The following is a 17,052-nucleotide window of genomic DNA, read 5'->3' as shown; positions in this document are numbered from 1 at the left end:
AATTTCTAGGATTTAAAAAGATAAACTTCAACAGATGTTTTGTGTCAACATTGTACTTTTCATCATGGAATAGAAGGTGCCCAGCAGGTCTAAATCCTCCCTGCAGTTTAACTGGCTTTGTGTTAATCGAATGAATTATTGGATTATAATGGGGCAGAGTAAAAACTGCAGTTCAGATGAGCAAAAGTAAAACATTTCGTCAATTCAACACTCAAATCAGTCTTTACCTTGTTTCATTTTTACAGTGTTCTGTAACATTAGCTTGTGTGTGTGTATGAATGCATATGAACTCCACCAATTAAAGTGTAATTCCACCAGCGTGCATGGAGCGAGGCCATGCCAGCAATCAGAAAGCAAAAGCCAAGCCTTCTTCCCCTGGTCTGCTCTTTGTCTCCCTCGGGACAACGCTGGGCAAACACCCCTCCACACACTGCAGCTGAGCTTTCAACACCACTGCCCCCATTCTCCCTCTGCACCCCGTAAAGCTCTCATCACCATCCCCTCAGCAGCACACGCATTGGACTGTGAGAAGCACATTTATTACCTATCATGCACAAATGGTAGGTCCAGCCAAATGAGGCAGTGCTGCTGTTTGAATCAGTGGCAGAGACCATGCTCATTAGTAGAATGTTCTGATGAGCTGGTGTGTTTTGTATGTGGCCAGGTGTGTGTTGGCATGTCTTTTGTGTATGAAGACTTTGCTATCCCAAACCATGCATTTTTTAGTTTTGCCCAGTTTTTCTATTTAATTTAGTCAATTCGCACTCACTAGCTAGGTCTCCACCATATCACACAAAGCTACCAAGCTGGGAGGGTCAGGCCTGGTGTGCGATTCATTTGCCAGCCCAGGGGGTCACATTTTATAAATGATCATCATTGGTTGGCGGTTAACCAGCAAACCTAAAATCAGAGATACGACCAATCAGAATATCGGTTATTCCTGAAATCTAAAAGGCTGAGCCATGTTCAAAGCCATTGTAAAATACTTTATATATGCACACCTGTCAAGTGAATTCTGTATTAATACACCAAAGTTGTCCTTGCATGGACTGTGGAACAAAGTACTGATTTATGTGGCCAGGCATAAGCATGTATATGAAGTAAACAGCCAAAACCATATTAAACCTAGATAACCATATGCTTAAGAACTCTTTATTTAAACTGAGGAGCTAACAAATACATTGTTAAAAATCTGTAAAATGTCTAGCAGTATGGGGTCCCAGACAGAATCTGTTAATTAATTAAATAAAAAAGTAATAACCATTAAAAAAAATGCAAATGTTTGTATATATTCCTAACAATAACACTTTTTAGTGGTCCAGGCTATAAGCTACTGTTACCCCAAGAGACTGGCTGTTCTTTCCATGTATCCCTGTAATGTTTGCTCCATACATAACACATGTTTTTCGCTGTTTGCACCTTATGTCATCCAAGCTCATTTGTGGCTAATACCTTCAAGAAAGAATTTCAACTGGTAAATCACCTTTTTCAATAACAAAATTAGCATTTTTTACTACAGCTTCTCTGAAATGTGAAATAATCAGACGTTAATAAAGCATGATATGTTGCTTGCTTCTGTTAATCTGTTAAAATCCCAGGCTTATTACATATTAAGGCTTCTTTTTCAGTAACTACAGGGACTTCAATTCAAACTGGTTTCTTAGTTTATAGAATTGTGTAATAAAACACTGGGTCCGCTGGTGGGCACTGGTCTGTTAAGGGGTTAATGTCCACCTACTGCTGTGCTTGTATACTCATTCAGAGGTGTGCATGCATGGCAGAAATTGCTTCATCATATCAGTATTCTCTTATTCCATTTGTTACCATCCCATGTTCAAATAAATATAAATGTCAATTGCCTATTTTGCCCTCATGCATACATTTTAAACATATTCCTCAGTTTGATAAACCCGCCAATTCACAACTGTTGTTGTGAAATAAAATAGATTTTTTTTAACCAATACCAATCACTTTTAACCAATACCAATCACAATCAATCATCAATCACTTACACGCCTAAGTCAGCCAACACATTTATTCAAACTGAACAGCAGAATGAGAACCAAATGCAACATCACTGAACAGCTCAACACGCTTGGAGGAGAACATTAATTCCCAATTTCGATCAGCTAAGATGCCCGCGTTGGCTGGTATCACTCTGGGTCCATCACCCAAAGAAAGCGAGGACAATTATGCATTCACGATAGAGGCCATGCATTTAGCAATCAGGAGCAATGCTAGCAATGCAACAATGCTAATTGTTGCAATTTAATCTTCCATTACTTATTAGCTACATTAGGCTCATGGCTCCAGTGCAAAATTAAAGAAGCAAACTTTAGACACCAAACATGTCTGGGTGCATTTGAGGTCAGAGGAAAATTGTTGTCAAACTTTTCCCTTAAGAGTTAATTCACTGCAGCCCTGAAGCTGCCAAAAGGAGACAGTGCCAAGGCTAGCGAGGAATTCTACTAGTTAAGTCTGGATGTGCAGCTGCTGGCACCCACTGGCCCCCAGTAGTCCTCAGCGGCCCCCATGCCCCGTGATCAACCAGCCATGACCATTAGATCTGCTCTGTGCACGGCACCTGCGGACAAGCTACTGGCAAGAGAGACGGCTGCATAAACACACACGCACACACATACGTGTACAGGGAACAGAGAGAGCTCTGTTCATTAACACCCTCCGTTAATAACATGTTTGCGAAGGCGTACGGCAGAAAACTAGCAAAACAGAGCAGGGAAAGCCCAGGGCCAAGCTAAGACATTAGCAAGCCAAAGTACAACACAGAGATCCAGAGGGTAACAGCCTTTTCTTTCCATTCCTGCCTCTGTGGAAGGCACAGTGAAACGGTCTACTGGCTGATTTGTAGTGACTAGGATTGTCCCTTTACTAGAAGTTTCTTGTTTGACCTAAAGGCCTGATTTTGGACAAGTCGACTAATCATTCCCTAATGAATAAACAACCTCAGAAAACTCTTGACTATAGAACTTAATTAATTACTTTGCACATTATTTGGAAGCTTTAATTTTGCTGTATGTTATAGAAAAAGTTTTCATTATATTTTTCAAGCTGGCTGCAGTTTAGCATGACAATTGACAGTTTTTTTACACGTTACAATATTTCGTTTCGTAAGTTACTAGTTTGTACCTCACATGGCACTTTTTTTTTATTTTGCAAAATATGTTATTGAAAATTATTTTTAGCATGAAATGCCTCACACTTATGTTTACATTACCATACTTAGTTACGTTATGATACTTTTTTTATGTTAATGGAAAATCATACATGCTATTAAACCCATCTCCATACCACATTTTAATGCTGGTCAGCTGCAATTTAGCATAAAAACACCTAATATAATTACATTTTACATGATAAAAATTAATGCTATAACATGCTACTGGGAACATTTTTATTACACTTTTTTAATGGTCAGTTACAATTTAACATTACACCTCAGGCAATTACTTTTTGTATGTATATATTACTATACTTAGTTAATAAGTTTGTAGCTTATTTGGATACTTGTGCTATATTTGCTATCAAGACCACTTTTATTACACTTTTTACACATGGTCGGCTAAAATTTTGCATGAGAACAGCTCATGGAGGACGTATCAATGATTTCCAAAAAGAATTTCAAATTTTAATTGTCAGACCACAGGATCATTTTTCCACTTCCCCTCAGTCCATCTTAAATGAACTCAGGCCCAGAGTAGGTGGCGGTGTTTCTGGATCCTGTTTCTTTTTTGCATGGTTAGTTTTAACTGTTTGTGTTTGTGGATGCAGCGACGAACTGTGTTTACAGACAGTGGCTTCTGGAAGTGTTACTGAGTCCATGCGGTTATTTCCACTACAGAATCATGTCTGTTTTTTTAGTGCAGTGCTGCCTGATGGCCCAAAGATCATGGCCAGCCACTACTGATTTTTGGCCTTGTCTCTTGCGTACACAGATTACTGTGGATTATCTAAATCTTTTAATGATAGTATGTAATGTAGATGATCAAATTCCCAAGTTCTTTGCTATTTTACACTGAGAAATGTTTTTTTGAATTGTTGCACAATTGCCCACACCTTCTTTCACATAATGATGAACTCCTCCCCATCTTTACTTCTGAAAGACTCAGCCTCTCTGGGCTGCTCTTTTTCTACCCAGTGATGTTACTGACCTGTTACCAATTAACCTTCAGGCATTTTTACACAACTTTACCAGCCTTTTGTTGCCCTGTCCCAACTTTTTTGGAATGTGTTGCTGCCATCAAATTCAAAATGTGCATATATATAAAGATTCTCAGTTTTAGCATTTGATATGTTCTATTTTTTTCAAATACATATAGTGTTTAAATTATTTGCACATCATTGCATTTTGTTCTATTTACATTTTGCACAGTGTCCCAATGTTTTTGAAAATGGGGTTGCATATATATGTATGTAAATATATATTATATACATATATACAATATACATAGCAACCACCTGGGATACCACAGTAACAACCTAATTAGGATACCAAAGAATTGGCCTAGCAACACTTTAGCAACCATCTAAGATAGCACAGCAACAGCCAAGCAACACCTTACCAACCTCCTGTGATACCATAGCAGCGACCTAGCAACACCTTAATAACCACTTTCTTTATCTTTCATGCTGAAATTTGTATTGTGGTGAGTAAAACACTGTTTGAGGAGTTTACGTTCCAACATGCCAATTTACACATTTCAAAAAGTGCCTACCAGGATTTTTTTCTGCATTTTTTTTTCTTCTTGGTCTTCAGAGCACTTAAAAAAAGTGATGCATGGAACTTACTCGACACAAGTTTGTCTTTCACTTTCCTTCTGTGTTGATCTAATATACTTTAGTCATGTGAACATGATGTACACTTTAGAATAAAGTAAATCCTGTGCGTATTTGACTTAGAGGGGCACCCTCACACTCACAAGGTGTGAAAATGCAAGCCAAAGGCATTTTCGTGAAGATGAAATCCGTTTTAATTGGCCGCCTCAAACTGAAGCTGAGCAAGATTAAGCAGCTTTATCCCTTCAACTCCTCAAAGTGCTTGAAATGTCACAGTATTCACACAGCTGATGAAGAGCACATGAATCATGATTATCCATACACACGCACACACACTCTCTTCATAATAGTCCTAAAGCCTGTTTTATACCCTTATCCTGTTTGAGCATGGTATAGTTAATCCCATTAGCATGTGAGAAACATTAAAGGCTGCTTTTCTTTGGTGGGTAATTGTGGGATTTGCGGAGGGGGATGAACATGCATTTTTTAAAAAGTCAAGAAATACTTTTCATTCTTAATCAAACTCAGCAGAAGAAACATTAGTTGTCTGTTTTCTCTTCACTCTTTCTCTGCCTACCCTGTATCTGCCCCTCTGGTGCTTTTTCCCTCTTCATTCTGACCCTGATACTCATCCACCCACCCTCCTCCTCCCTTCTTTGCGTTATCTCCTCTAATCTCTCCTATCGCTCATCTCCATGGTGACCTAATCTGCTCACCTTTGCCACTTGCCCACTGGAGGGTCGCGGGAACTCTTCAGGAAAGAAGCGCGTACACACACACTACAGGCTAAAAGTAAGTAAGCAGTCAAAATGTAAAATTACTTTAAAGCTAAGTGAACTGACCTAGACATGCCAACAAATGTGATCTTAACAAATGGTGTGAGGCTGGACTCCATAAGCTCCATTATCTCTTAACAAACAAAGGTTTCAGCAACACGGGCCCAAAGTTTTATTACACACTTTTATAACATAAGAATAGCAGGTTTGCATTGGAGTTGCTGTAGTTACTGAGGCCTTGTAGTTACTAAATAATAAGCCATAGTACATAATAAGCCCAGGATTTCAAAGGGTTAACAAATGACGTACTAATGAAAATTTTAATCAGTGTTGTTTTATAAAGTAATAGTTTAAATATGTTAATCTCATAATATGTAATTAATAACTAACAATTCAGGAACAAGTCAGATGTTATCCAACTAACAGAGGATTACGTGAGTATTTACAAAAGACGTCAAAAATCAAAATAATAATGGCTGCTCATGCAATGTGTCCAGTTAGAAGAAAGTCAAAACTTTAGGCCTTCAAATGATTCGGTAAACATTTACAAAAAGAAGTGAATTTCTTGGTCATGTTTAACAAACGATTTATATGTTGATGTATATGATGTTATATGTAAATAGATATAATTTTTTACATCCTTTAGTCTAAACTAAAAACAATGCATATAAATATCTATAAAAAGTATTTTACAAACCTACATGTCATTTACTAATTTCTTTATGCTAGAATAGGACAAAGTAATTCATGAGCAACAACACTCTAGTGCACTAGAATAGAAGCTATAAGTCCAGAAACAACCTCAATAACTGCTCCTATACACTAGAATAGGAGATATTAATCCATAAAAAGTTTAATTAACACTCCTATCCACTAGAAAGGAGGATATTAGTCAATTAACATCCTGAAAAAGCACATCTACAAAGGTAGAATAGGAGATATTAGTCCATAAACAACCTCAGTAAGTGCTCATATAAGCTAGAATAGAAAATATTAGTCCATAAATAACCTCAATAATTACTCTTATACACTAGAATAGAAACCATTAGTTCATAAAAAGCCTTGGTAAATACTCATACCTGCTGGCATAGGAGATATTAGTCCATAAACAACTGCTCTCATAGGCTAGGAGATATTAGTCAATAAAAACTTTAATAAACACTCTCATCCTCTAGAAAAGAAGCTATTAGTCCATTAACAACCTAAAAAAAAAAACAGAAAAGGCTTGAATAGAAGATACTAGTCCATTAACAACCTCAATAATTTTTCTTATACACTATAATAGAAATTACTAGTCCATAAAAAGCTCAGTACATGCTCATACCCACTAGAATAGGAGATATTGTCCATAAATGACCTCAATAAACACTCCTATCTATACTGCCTTGATACCTCTATTTGTGACCAGACCACTGTAAAAGATGTAGGTGTGAGTTGATCAAAAAACTGTAAACAAAGGCAAACTGAAACATGAGAGTTACATATAACAAAGACCAGAGAATAGAATAAAAACACCTGGGAAAGGAGGGCTAAGAAACTACACACAGGTAGGAAGACTAATAATGAGGCAGGGCTACCTGAAAAAAGACAGGAGAGGGCAGAGCCAGGACCTTAATTCACATCCGCTTAGATTAGTAGCTGCAAACACAACTTAAGTAATTTGTAAATCACTATCAAGTAAAAGCTTATTTCCATCTTTGAACTTAATATATTAATTAATGATGAATAACTCTAAAAACTTAATTACTTCATGATTAGCCAGTTATGAATTATCAGCAAAGAGATGTCTCACAAAGTTTCATTATTATAGTGGTAGCAAAGTTCCATATATATTTTACAATGTTAATATTGCTTCCAAACATTTGGCCTGCAGTGTGTGAATAAACCCCACAGGCACACCTGGATGGCTGTTGGTAATGAGGTGGTAAGCATGCTGGTTCACCTTTATTTCAGCAGGTTTTACATAATCTATTTGTCAAAAACTAACCACACAGGAGGCGTTGCACCATTAACCGCAATGAGGGCAGTGGCACACACTAGCAAATACACACACATACACACACGTACAAACACATCTGCAAATGTGCACAAGCACACTCATACGCACACATTGGAACCGGGCATCAGGGTGTAAAGTGCAGTGAAGCATTTGTAGCAGAAATATGAGAGAACAGGGCTGAGGGCAGCAGAACACAAGTGTTTTATATTATTCACAAATTATCACCCCCAAATCACAGTCACACTACGCCAATGCGGCTGGTGCAGAGTTGGAGGCATGGAAACACACACACATAGGTTTGTTTTTATATACAGCCAGCATGTGGAGTCATATGTCCTGTATGTTTTATGTTAATGTATCTACCTACATGTTCCATATTATACCACACATACTGATATTATGCATATAGGCCATATTGAAATTACACACACATACTATATATATATATATATATATATATATATATATGGGCAACCTGCACATCTGTGAAAGCACCATTAATGCTAAGGAGGCAAAACACACACTTTGGAGCAACACATGCTGCCATTTAGACAACGTCTTTTTCGGGGATGCCACTACTTGTTTCAGCAATACAATGTCAAGTCTGCTAGCAACAGCAACAATTTAGTACCTGGATTGGCTCAATCATTAAATTAAAAAATGATGGAAATAATTAATCTCTGCAATGAACCAAAGCTGTGTTCTTCTAATTAACATAAAAGATATCAATTACTTTTTTGAAACCAAGAAATTCTCATCCCCAATTACAGCCCCGACGTTCTTTTGCATTTTTTCTACGTTATATAATGTTTCTACTAGAAGAAAGTGGTTTTAAACCATTTGCTTAGAAGCCTAATTCAGCCTAAGTACATACATTTGTATTCAAAAGTTTGGGTACCCATGGTTCAATTGCATTTCATTGATTTTCCTAGGTGAAAAATATCCTCTACATAAAACACTTCTACACATTTTAATACACTATTACTGTTTATTTGCTGAAACTGAAATATTAGAAAAAGAAATAAACCATAAAATGTGGCCTGTGAAAAAAGCACATTTTCCAAAATTGCAAACTGTAGTAAAGTGACACATTTAAGTTTGTTTCCTGTACAGGATGTGTAAAAATCAGCAAAATATATCATCTGAATGTAAGTTCCTGTACAGAATAATAATTTGTCCCATACATATCATATTTAAATATGTAAGTACTTATATGTAATAGAAATTGTCGAAGTTTAGCTCTAAACTTATCCTCAATAACCAAAAATAAATGGACCATTTTATTTGTCCTGACATTGCAGATTAACAATGTGTTTCTCTGGTTATCCTATAAAGTCAGGACATACAAACACACACATATACACACAGACACACACTCACCCTGCAGATGTCTGTTCCTGTAATGATCTTTGGGTTTGTTGGGATGGGCCCTCGCATTGCCGTCGCATTTTGGCTGCTCATATCTATGAGGGAAAAAGCACACAGAGCGTTATTGTTTTCCATGTACAACTGAATGAAGGAGCATTATATTCAAAATCCACAGACAGTGTTGAAATAAAATCCAGTGGTCTAAATCAGCTTAGAAATAACAAAGCATTGCAAACCTCAGGCTAAGTCTTCGGCTTATTAAAACATTGAGATGCCACCCACTGACCTAAAAATCAGTTCCAGTTGCAACTTAGGCCTCAGGGAGACAATCGACTAGGCATGCTCTATTGGACTCTTGCTTTGTGATCGCATCATGTTGTGAGATAAAAAGCAAGTGGATCAAGAACTTCACAAAGCTTAAAATGCGGGATATCTTTTTGTTTCCTGTTCAAATATTTCACTGTGATTGAAAGCTACAGCTTTCTTTCAGGTTCTGTACTACAATTTAGGCCAACATTATGGGGTAAAAAGGAAAGGACATTAGTTACAGTATTTTCTAGAGTTTCTTATGTGGTTCAATTCCAAATTACTGCTCTGTTTTATTATTCTGTGAAATTTTTGTACCGTTTTCACAGATTGCAGTTTTCAAGCAACCAACTGGGATACCTTAGCAATGGCTTCACAACACCTTGCAACCACCTGGGATAACATAGCTGTGGTCTAGCATCACCTTGGCAACCACCTGGGATAACATAGCAGTGATCTAGCAACACCTTGGCAACCACCTGGAAGCACTACCCTAGCAACAATTTATCAGCCATCTGGAACATCATAGCAATGCTCTAGCAACACCTTAGTGACCACCTGAGATACGATAGCAATGCCCTAGCAACACCTTAGTAACCACCTGGGATACCACAGCAATGCCCTAGCAAGACCTTAACAACCATCTGAGATACCATAGCAATGCCCTAGCAACACCTTAGCAACCATCTGGGATACCATAGCAGTGGTCTAGCAACACCTTAGCAACTACCTGGGATACCATAGCAATGCCCTAGCAACACCTTATCAACCATCTGGGACACCATAGCGATGGCCTAGCAACATCTTAGCAACCATGTGGGATAACATAGTAATGCCCTAGCAACAATTTATCAGCCATCTGGGACACCACAGAAATGCCCTAGCTACACCTTAGCAACCACCTGGGATACCATAGCAATGCCCTAGCAAAACCTTGGCAACCACTTGGGATACCATAGCAACGGCCTAGCAACATCTGAGAAACCTGACATTTGATATACCTGTTGCTAGATTTTCATTCGCAAACTTTCCCCATCTAGTTAACATACTTGTCTTAGCTACATGTGATATCCTGCTGACAACCATTGTAATTCTTTATTGTGTAGGAGAGTGAATGAGAGAACAAGCATTCAAATTAATGCACAAAACAGGGGTGATCACATACATGCACAGGTGTGTGTTGGTGTTCAGAGAGAAACAGATCTAGCCAAAGAAATAGTGAAAACAAAGTGAAAGAACATGAAAGAAAGAAGGTCTGACAGAAAGCAAGAGAGCATAAGCAGTACAAGTAAAAGAGGACGCATGAGACACAGAGAAGTATTCATGATTCTGCTTGGAAAATGAACAAGTTCCAATCGCTGATGGGGGACCTGGCCAAGTCAGACCCAGAAGAGGGGAACGAACAGAGATGGATAGATAGAGAAGGAGAGAGAGAGAGAGAGAGAGAGAGAGGGAAAAAACAGAAGTTGTAGGTGCACTAATGTGCAGTCTGGCAGTCTGCCTGGGGCTTTGTTAACTCAATACTGCAGTGAGCAGTGTTCCACGATTCACAGCATTACTCCACAACTCTCCCATGCCTCATTAAAGGAGGACCTGCTAAGCACAATCTCAGCTATCCTCCCTGCTAAGCTGGTGCCACTGCCCCTTCACACATACATAAACACATACACACACATACATAGTAGCATTACTATAATAAAGAGTCATATTTGCACCACTGCACTCACAAACCCAACTTGATTTGCCTGTGCAGGACTCAAACTGCAGCAACTCTCTTAAAATGCTGATTCTAGCTTGACTCTATTCTATTAAGAACTAAAAAGCTGTTCCTAGTGTTTTTCCGATTGACATAAAAGTGAAAAAATACTAAATCAGACAGGGCCAAATGTAGAGCCCTGAGGGACCCCATAGCCCGATTTTGGACCACACCGTGAGCTGAATAATAGGCCGTACCCCGGGAGTATATTAGATGTACTGTAAGTGAAGAGGTTGACTCGCACCTAGCATTTTAAAAGGCAGGAAGGGGGTTTCCTCTTTCAACACTCAAGAAGTGCTTCTTTAGGATGCCAAAAGGTTAATGTATTGTAGGTCTGTTCGCAATAATGGTAGGCGACATGAGTGATATGTGACTTGTTTGCCTTGGAAGGGTTATTTGAGAGATTTGAGAAAGTCAAGAATGGCCATGACTAATAATAATAGTACCAGAATTTCTGTAGTAGTCCTAAAATGGCCAAAAACAGCAAAACCAACTCATTTGAGGAAATCAGCTTAGCAGAGTCCATTCCAGTAGCTATGTAGGCCTTCCTGTAAAAGTGTACCTTAAGTTCTCATTAAGAATCTCAAAGGACTGGGCAGGTATGAGGTTTGACAAAGTGGTCTGGAAGCAAAGGTTATACGGGGACAAAGGACAAGCTCACATTGTGAAGATTTTCATTCAAGGAATATGCAGAAAGTGCTCTGAATGGATAATACATTTCATGCTAGCTACCATGCAGAACACCCTTAGAACCTAAGAGTAGTGAGCTGTCCGTCTGGTTCTACTCTCCAGGTACAGGTATAAGGTATTTTTGAGTGGAATGTAACAGCTACTGCAAAAAGTGAGAAAGTATGACTTACTTGTCATTGACAGGGTTTCCAGTGACTATGTTATCGATCTGATTGACAACTGACTGAAACTGAGTTTTTGAAATCAAAGTATCATCCCGAGGAAGATTTCCCAGGGTGCTGGATATCAAGCCTACTGTTAATGTTGATCTAAGAAATGGCACGTAAATTGAAAACAGAACTGGGTCCAGTATTGACCCCTGTGGAACCCCTTCAGGCAACTGTGGGCAAGCTAGATCTGGAAGCTCTAGACGTGCTAAGATGAAGTGCTCTCTCTTGGAGAGGTAAGATAAAAACCATGTGAGGATCTCATGTAGCCTGAACATCCAAAAGTCTTGAGGTTCCCATGGTTCAGAGTATCGAAAGCAGCATGACAAATGACAACAGAGGGAGATCCAGTTGGCAGTCGAAGAGGGGATTGTGATCTGTTTTCAGTACCTCCACTATGTTAAGATTTGTAACTGTGTATCTCTGCCTAGCTGTAGTGCTGTTGCATCTGTATAGGTTTGGCAAGGGGTTAGATGCTCCATGTTTTTCAGGGATTGAGGCAAAGAACCTTGAAACGTGAACTGGACACTGGACTAGAGCTGTTACTCACCTGGTGGAAGTGCCAGGTATGGGCCGCCCGGTGTCTATTAGAACACACCAGCAGTAGCCCGTAGAAGGATGACACTGGACTGGCTTGTACAGGCCACCTTGGGCACACTCTGGAACAAACACCGCCTCATTCTTATGCTGCCTTGCCTCCTCCTGAGCCGTTAGTTGCTCTTGATCACAAGAAGAAGCTATAAGATGGACAGAGAGAAAAAGAGTTTTCTTTACCTTTTGGTTTTTGAACAGACTGAATGCATTTTGTGTTTAAAAACGAGGCAGAAGAATGAACAGAGAGAAGTGCAAACCCGAGATGGGAGAGCAAAAAGTGACAGTATAGATTCACTACAAGATGAATGATGTTTAACAGTTCCCTGCTGTGAGAAGAGGCCAAGTGTCTGTGTTTGCTCTGGAGAAAGAAAGCAACTGAGAAAGAGAGAGAGAGAGAGAGAGAGAGAGCGTGACTAAGAGCAAAATGGTCAGTGTACACTAGCCTTGTTATAAAATATAAGTTACATTTTATGAGGCTTCATTAGTGGTGTAACTAGGATCTTATGGGCCCCAGTGCAAAAAACAATTAATGCCTCCCACCACCACCCCACCGTACAAAAAAGTACCATAGGATTTGCATGTTTGTTTATTATTGTTACGTCTCCAATGAGTTGGTGCTCTCAAGGCACGCCACTCCACTCACTAGCATCTAATGTGTTTCGTTTGCTATTTGACATTGGAAGAAATTACGGGGCTGAGAGATTTTTTTTTTCAATTGATGTGGCTGCACTGTGCTCTAGTTTAGTTGATCTTTCAATCCAAATGTCTGGACAGTCCAACTGACAGGTCAGGCTAAAATTTCCTGATACTTCCGATGGGCAGTCCGAGCCCTGTGGGGCCCAATAAAAAAAAAATGGAGGCCAGTTACCATGGGCGCCAGTGCAAGTACCCACCCTGCCACCCTAGTTACTGGGCTTCTCTTCAGTTTCATCCAGGTATTGAGAATAGTTTTACTTTTCTGCATTTTGGCTTAAAATTAGCTAAAAATATATTATTTTTCATATTACACAGAATTCGGTGGTGCAACATTATATTCTTCAGACTCATCTGTTTGACAGAGTTCACAATTTTACATCATTTTCATGTTTTCATTCATCAGTGTTCTCTCACTACAACACCCAACATCCTTTGGGAATCCCTGTGGTGCCAACCTAGCCAGAGTGCTAGACCAGCCACTGAATAATAAGATAAAAACATACAAAAAATTGAGTATTAATATATTTTTTACCTCAGTTGCAAAAACAAAATAGTCAAAGAAAACATTGATTGCATCTTTATTCACCACAAAATAGACATTTCTAGTTAACCAGGTATCTAGTTTATCTTTTGGCTTGTTATCCTCCTCATTTCTGTAGTTTGAATAACCCATTCTCTTTAATAATGATTTGAGGACAAGCTACCTCAGTTATATGTCTAAGATATACAGCTTCTTAGCAGTAACATTAGCAATCTGATTTACTTCTGCATTAGTCAGGTAGCAACCAAAAACGCTATTTTAAAAATGAGCATATGCATTGCAGAGCTAAATGCCACAGCTGCCATGTTAGAGCATGAGTGGCTGTATTTCAACCATTTTTGACCAAACAGCATGTTTTGATGAGCTACAGGACAGGAAGGTTTGTTATGAGACTAACTGAACGACTACTGAAATCTTTATATCACCAGACTTTAACTTCTATCACTCACATACACACAAAAATACACATAAACATAGATACATGACAGAGAACGGTTGGCTAAAGGAGCAATAAAGACAGATAATGGGCAAAAGAAGCAGAATAGGGGGCAGTAGTGTTGGAGAGTGCGAGTCAGAGACAGTAAAAGGAGAGGCAGAGAGAAAGAGCACACTCCCAGTCCCTAACCAACATCAATATTTACATAGAAATGTGGGTACATGTGCGTGTGAAATGTTTTGGCCTGAGTGAAACCACTTGTATTAGGCAGTTAAGGGAAAAAAAATCCAACTTACACAGCTTACAAAGGCAAGAAATCAACCTTACAGTTTTCTTCTTAGCCCAAATGTTGTCAATCAGCCAAGATGTGAAAGCTTATACTCCACATACATCTTACAATTGCCTCAATGAGTACAGTTGTTAATCTCAAATAGACTTGCTTGTATGGTTTGAGACACTGTACTGTTAGCTATAAATGTGTATTTGTCTCCATTGTCATAGATAACAGTGTATCATACAATATCAGTAACCATATAATAAGGTCTATTTGAGATTACTAAACACAGTTGGGGCAAATGTGTTATTATTTAGTCATGTGGTTTGCACTAATTAGTATAGTATATCTAGAGGTAACATGTCAAAATAAGGGGATATATGCTTATTAAGCCAGGATTCTGTTTATTACAACATTTTTAAGCAACCAAAGTGTGAAATAACTATATATATATCGCCAATAACTGGTAACTGACTTATTAAAGTGGCTGCTTGTTACTATATTATTAAGCAGTAACTAGAGTGAAATAAGACTTTTTTATTCTCAACAGCACAAATTAATGGTCTCAGTCTTGTCTTGAGGTAAGGAGGGCCTCCTTTATTATTATTATTATTATTTATTTTCTATTTTGGGATAACATTAATAATATTAATAAGAGCAAGTGCACTAGGAAATGCTTAATTCACCCTAATTACAAATTAAGAAAGTAGTAATAAACAGTCTATTAATTATCAACTACTGGCTTGTTAGGGCTTAATAACAGCACTCAAAGTGCTCTGGAAAATGCTTAATTCACTCTAGTTACAGCTTAAGAAAGTAGTAATAAGCAGCCTATTAATGATCAATTACTGGTTTGTAAAGGCTTAATAAGAGCACTCAGTACTTAGTCATAAGTAGTCTATTAATTATCAACTACTGGCTTGTTAGGGTTAATAAATGCCTTACAGGCGATTATAATGCCCCCCTATACTGAAGTTTTACCAAACTAGCTACAATTACTTGTTAGCTACACTGGCCTCATAGCTCCAGTGCAAAACTAAAGATGCAAACTTTGGACACCAGACATGCCCTGGTTGATCGACTACTGTTGGGATAAAGGAAGCATTGTGTAAATTAGATTTTCTAATTATTGTAGTTAACTATTCCTTAACTACTCTACACTGGCCTATACTAGTACTCACTTCTATTCAGCTTCAAACAACATACATTCAAATCTGAAATGTGCACCACTACAGCCTCGAATGCGTAAACGGTCCATATGGGGAACGACTTTGGACTTGAAAAGATTAGATTTCGCTACGACTGCTGCATCAGGATTCAATCATGCTCTTCTGTGTGGAAGGCTCATGCCATACCGCACTGCTCTCCAGCAACGCTTTACACCATCTCATCTGCCGCCAACACACAAAAAAGAATAAACGAATTAAAAAAAAAGATGAGAGAGACTGACAGACAGACTTTTTTCCCACTCCTTCCTTTGAAATAGAGGGAAGGAAACAGTGTGGGGGGTGGGGTAGATTAAACTTCTTTCTCGTTTGTTTACTTTTATTTTGGTTTCACACATAGAAGCCAAAATTACAGGCCTCACCCTGTCTGTCTTTTCTTTTCCCCCCTTCTTTTCTCTGATTCTTCATTTTTCTATCAGTAACTGTTTCCTCTCTTATCCTCTTTCGCTCTCTCCCACACCGCCCTCTTTGTGATAGAAGTAATCAGTGCTTACCCACAGAGCAACTGACTAATCAAAACCATCAACGCCACTTTCACAGGCTTTTTATTGGTCGTAAATCAATAAGACGTCACGATCCAACTATTCACACACACGCAAGCACTTATGCTCACACACACCGCAGGCGTGTGTAATGTAAACATTGTGCCATAAGTAAGTATAAGCTGTTGTGTCATGGTGCATGCAATCATTTTTTCCAAATAAGATTCAATAAAGGCTTTAATGCATGCAATTAGATCAACATGTCAGTAAGCTAGTTAAGTGGAGCATGTGTGCACTGCTGTCTGGACTACAGAGATATTCTGAGCACATTAGTGACCAGTTTAGAGGAATCAGCGCGTTTCTGTCCAAATAACCAGAACGTTTATGGAGAACAATCTGTCTTCGGGTCTATTTCATTTCATTTTCATTTCAGCAGGAGAAAATGATACATTAATGATATTTAACAGTGCATATTACAATGAATATGACACTTATTATGCAAATGGCAGTTGTATCTATTCACTGTTAGCCATATAAGTTTGGTCACCACTTTATAGACCCTCTGCACTGAAAAACGTGTGTTTTAAATGGTTAACTCCTCTTGGATGGCTTATTATGATTACATAGATTGGTATTCATGTCAAATGTGTTGATTTAGAGCAAAGTTCATATTTTTCCATTGTAAACTCAGGCTTACGTCTGAAATGTGGGTCCAATATACTAAAAATGCTAATGAGAGGATTACAACAGGATGTGTTGACAACCAGAAATTAGAGGATAAAGACTCAAAATTACTTTTTTGTGTGTGTTGAGCCGTTAGCTATGTTAATTTTGTTCCATTGTTCTGTGTTTGGTAGCATCAGAGGCTAGCATTCGCTTAGCAAGCAGACTAAAACAGTTTCATACAC

The 17,052-nt window shown here is 38.5% G+C and overlaps 1 protein-coding gene across 2 annotated transcripts in view; it reads right to left on the bottom strand.

Annotated features, from left to right (window-relative positions):
• smoc2 (SPARC related modular calcium binding 2) overlaps positions 1-17,052 on the bottom strand; it is a 66,334-nt gene that overhangs the window by 12,109 nt on the left and 37,173 nt on the right. For both annotated transcript variants that reach the window (XM_036575092.1, XM_036575093.1), the window contains exons 8-9: positions 12,446-12,632; positions 8,950-9,032 (exon numbers count right to left, since the gene is read on the bottom strand). In XM_036575092.1, coding sequence (XP_036430985.1) covers positions 8,950-9,032; positions 12,446-12,632 — 270 coding nt within the window. The remainder of the gene's footprint in view (positions 1-8,949; positions 9,033-12,445; positions 12,633-17,052) is intronic.

The sequence above is a fragment of the Colossoma macropomum genome, unplaced genomic scaffold, assembly GCF_904425465.1.
Source record: "Colossoma macropomum unplaced genomic scaffold, Colossoma_macropomum, whole genome shotgun sequence".
Classification (NCBI taxonomy): domain Eukaryota; kingdom Metazoa; phylum Chordata; class Actinopteri; order Characiformes; family Serrasalmidae; genus Colossoma; species Colossoma macropomum.
The sequence above is the reverse complement of the archived record's forward strand: the minus strand, read 5'-3'. Positions and strand labels throughout refer to the sequence as shown.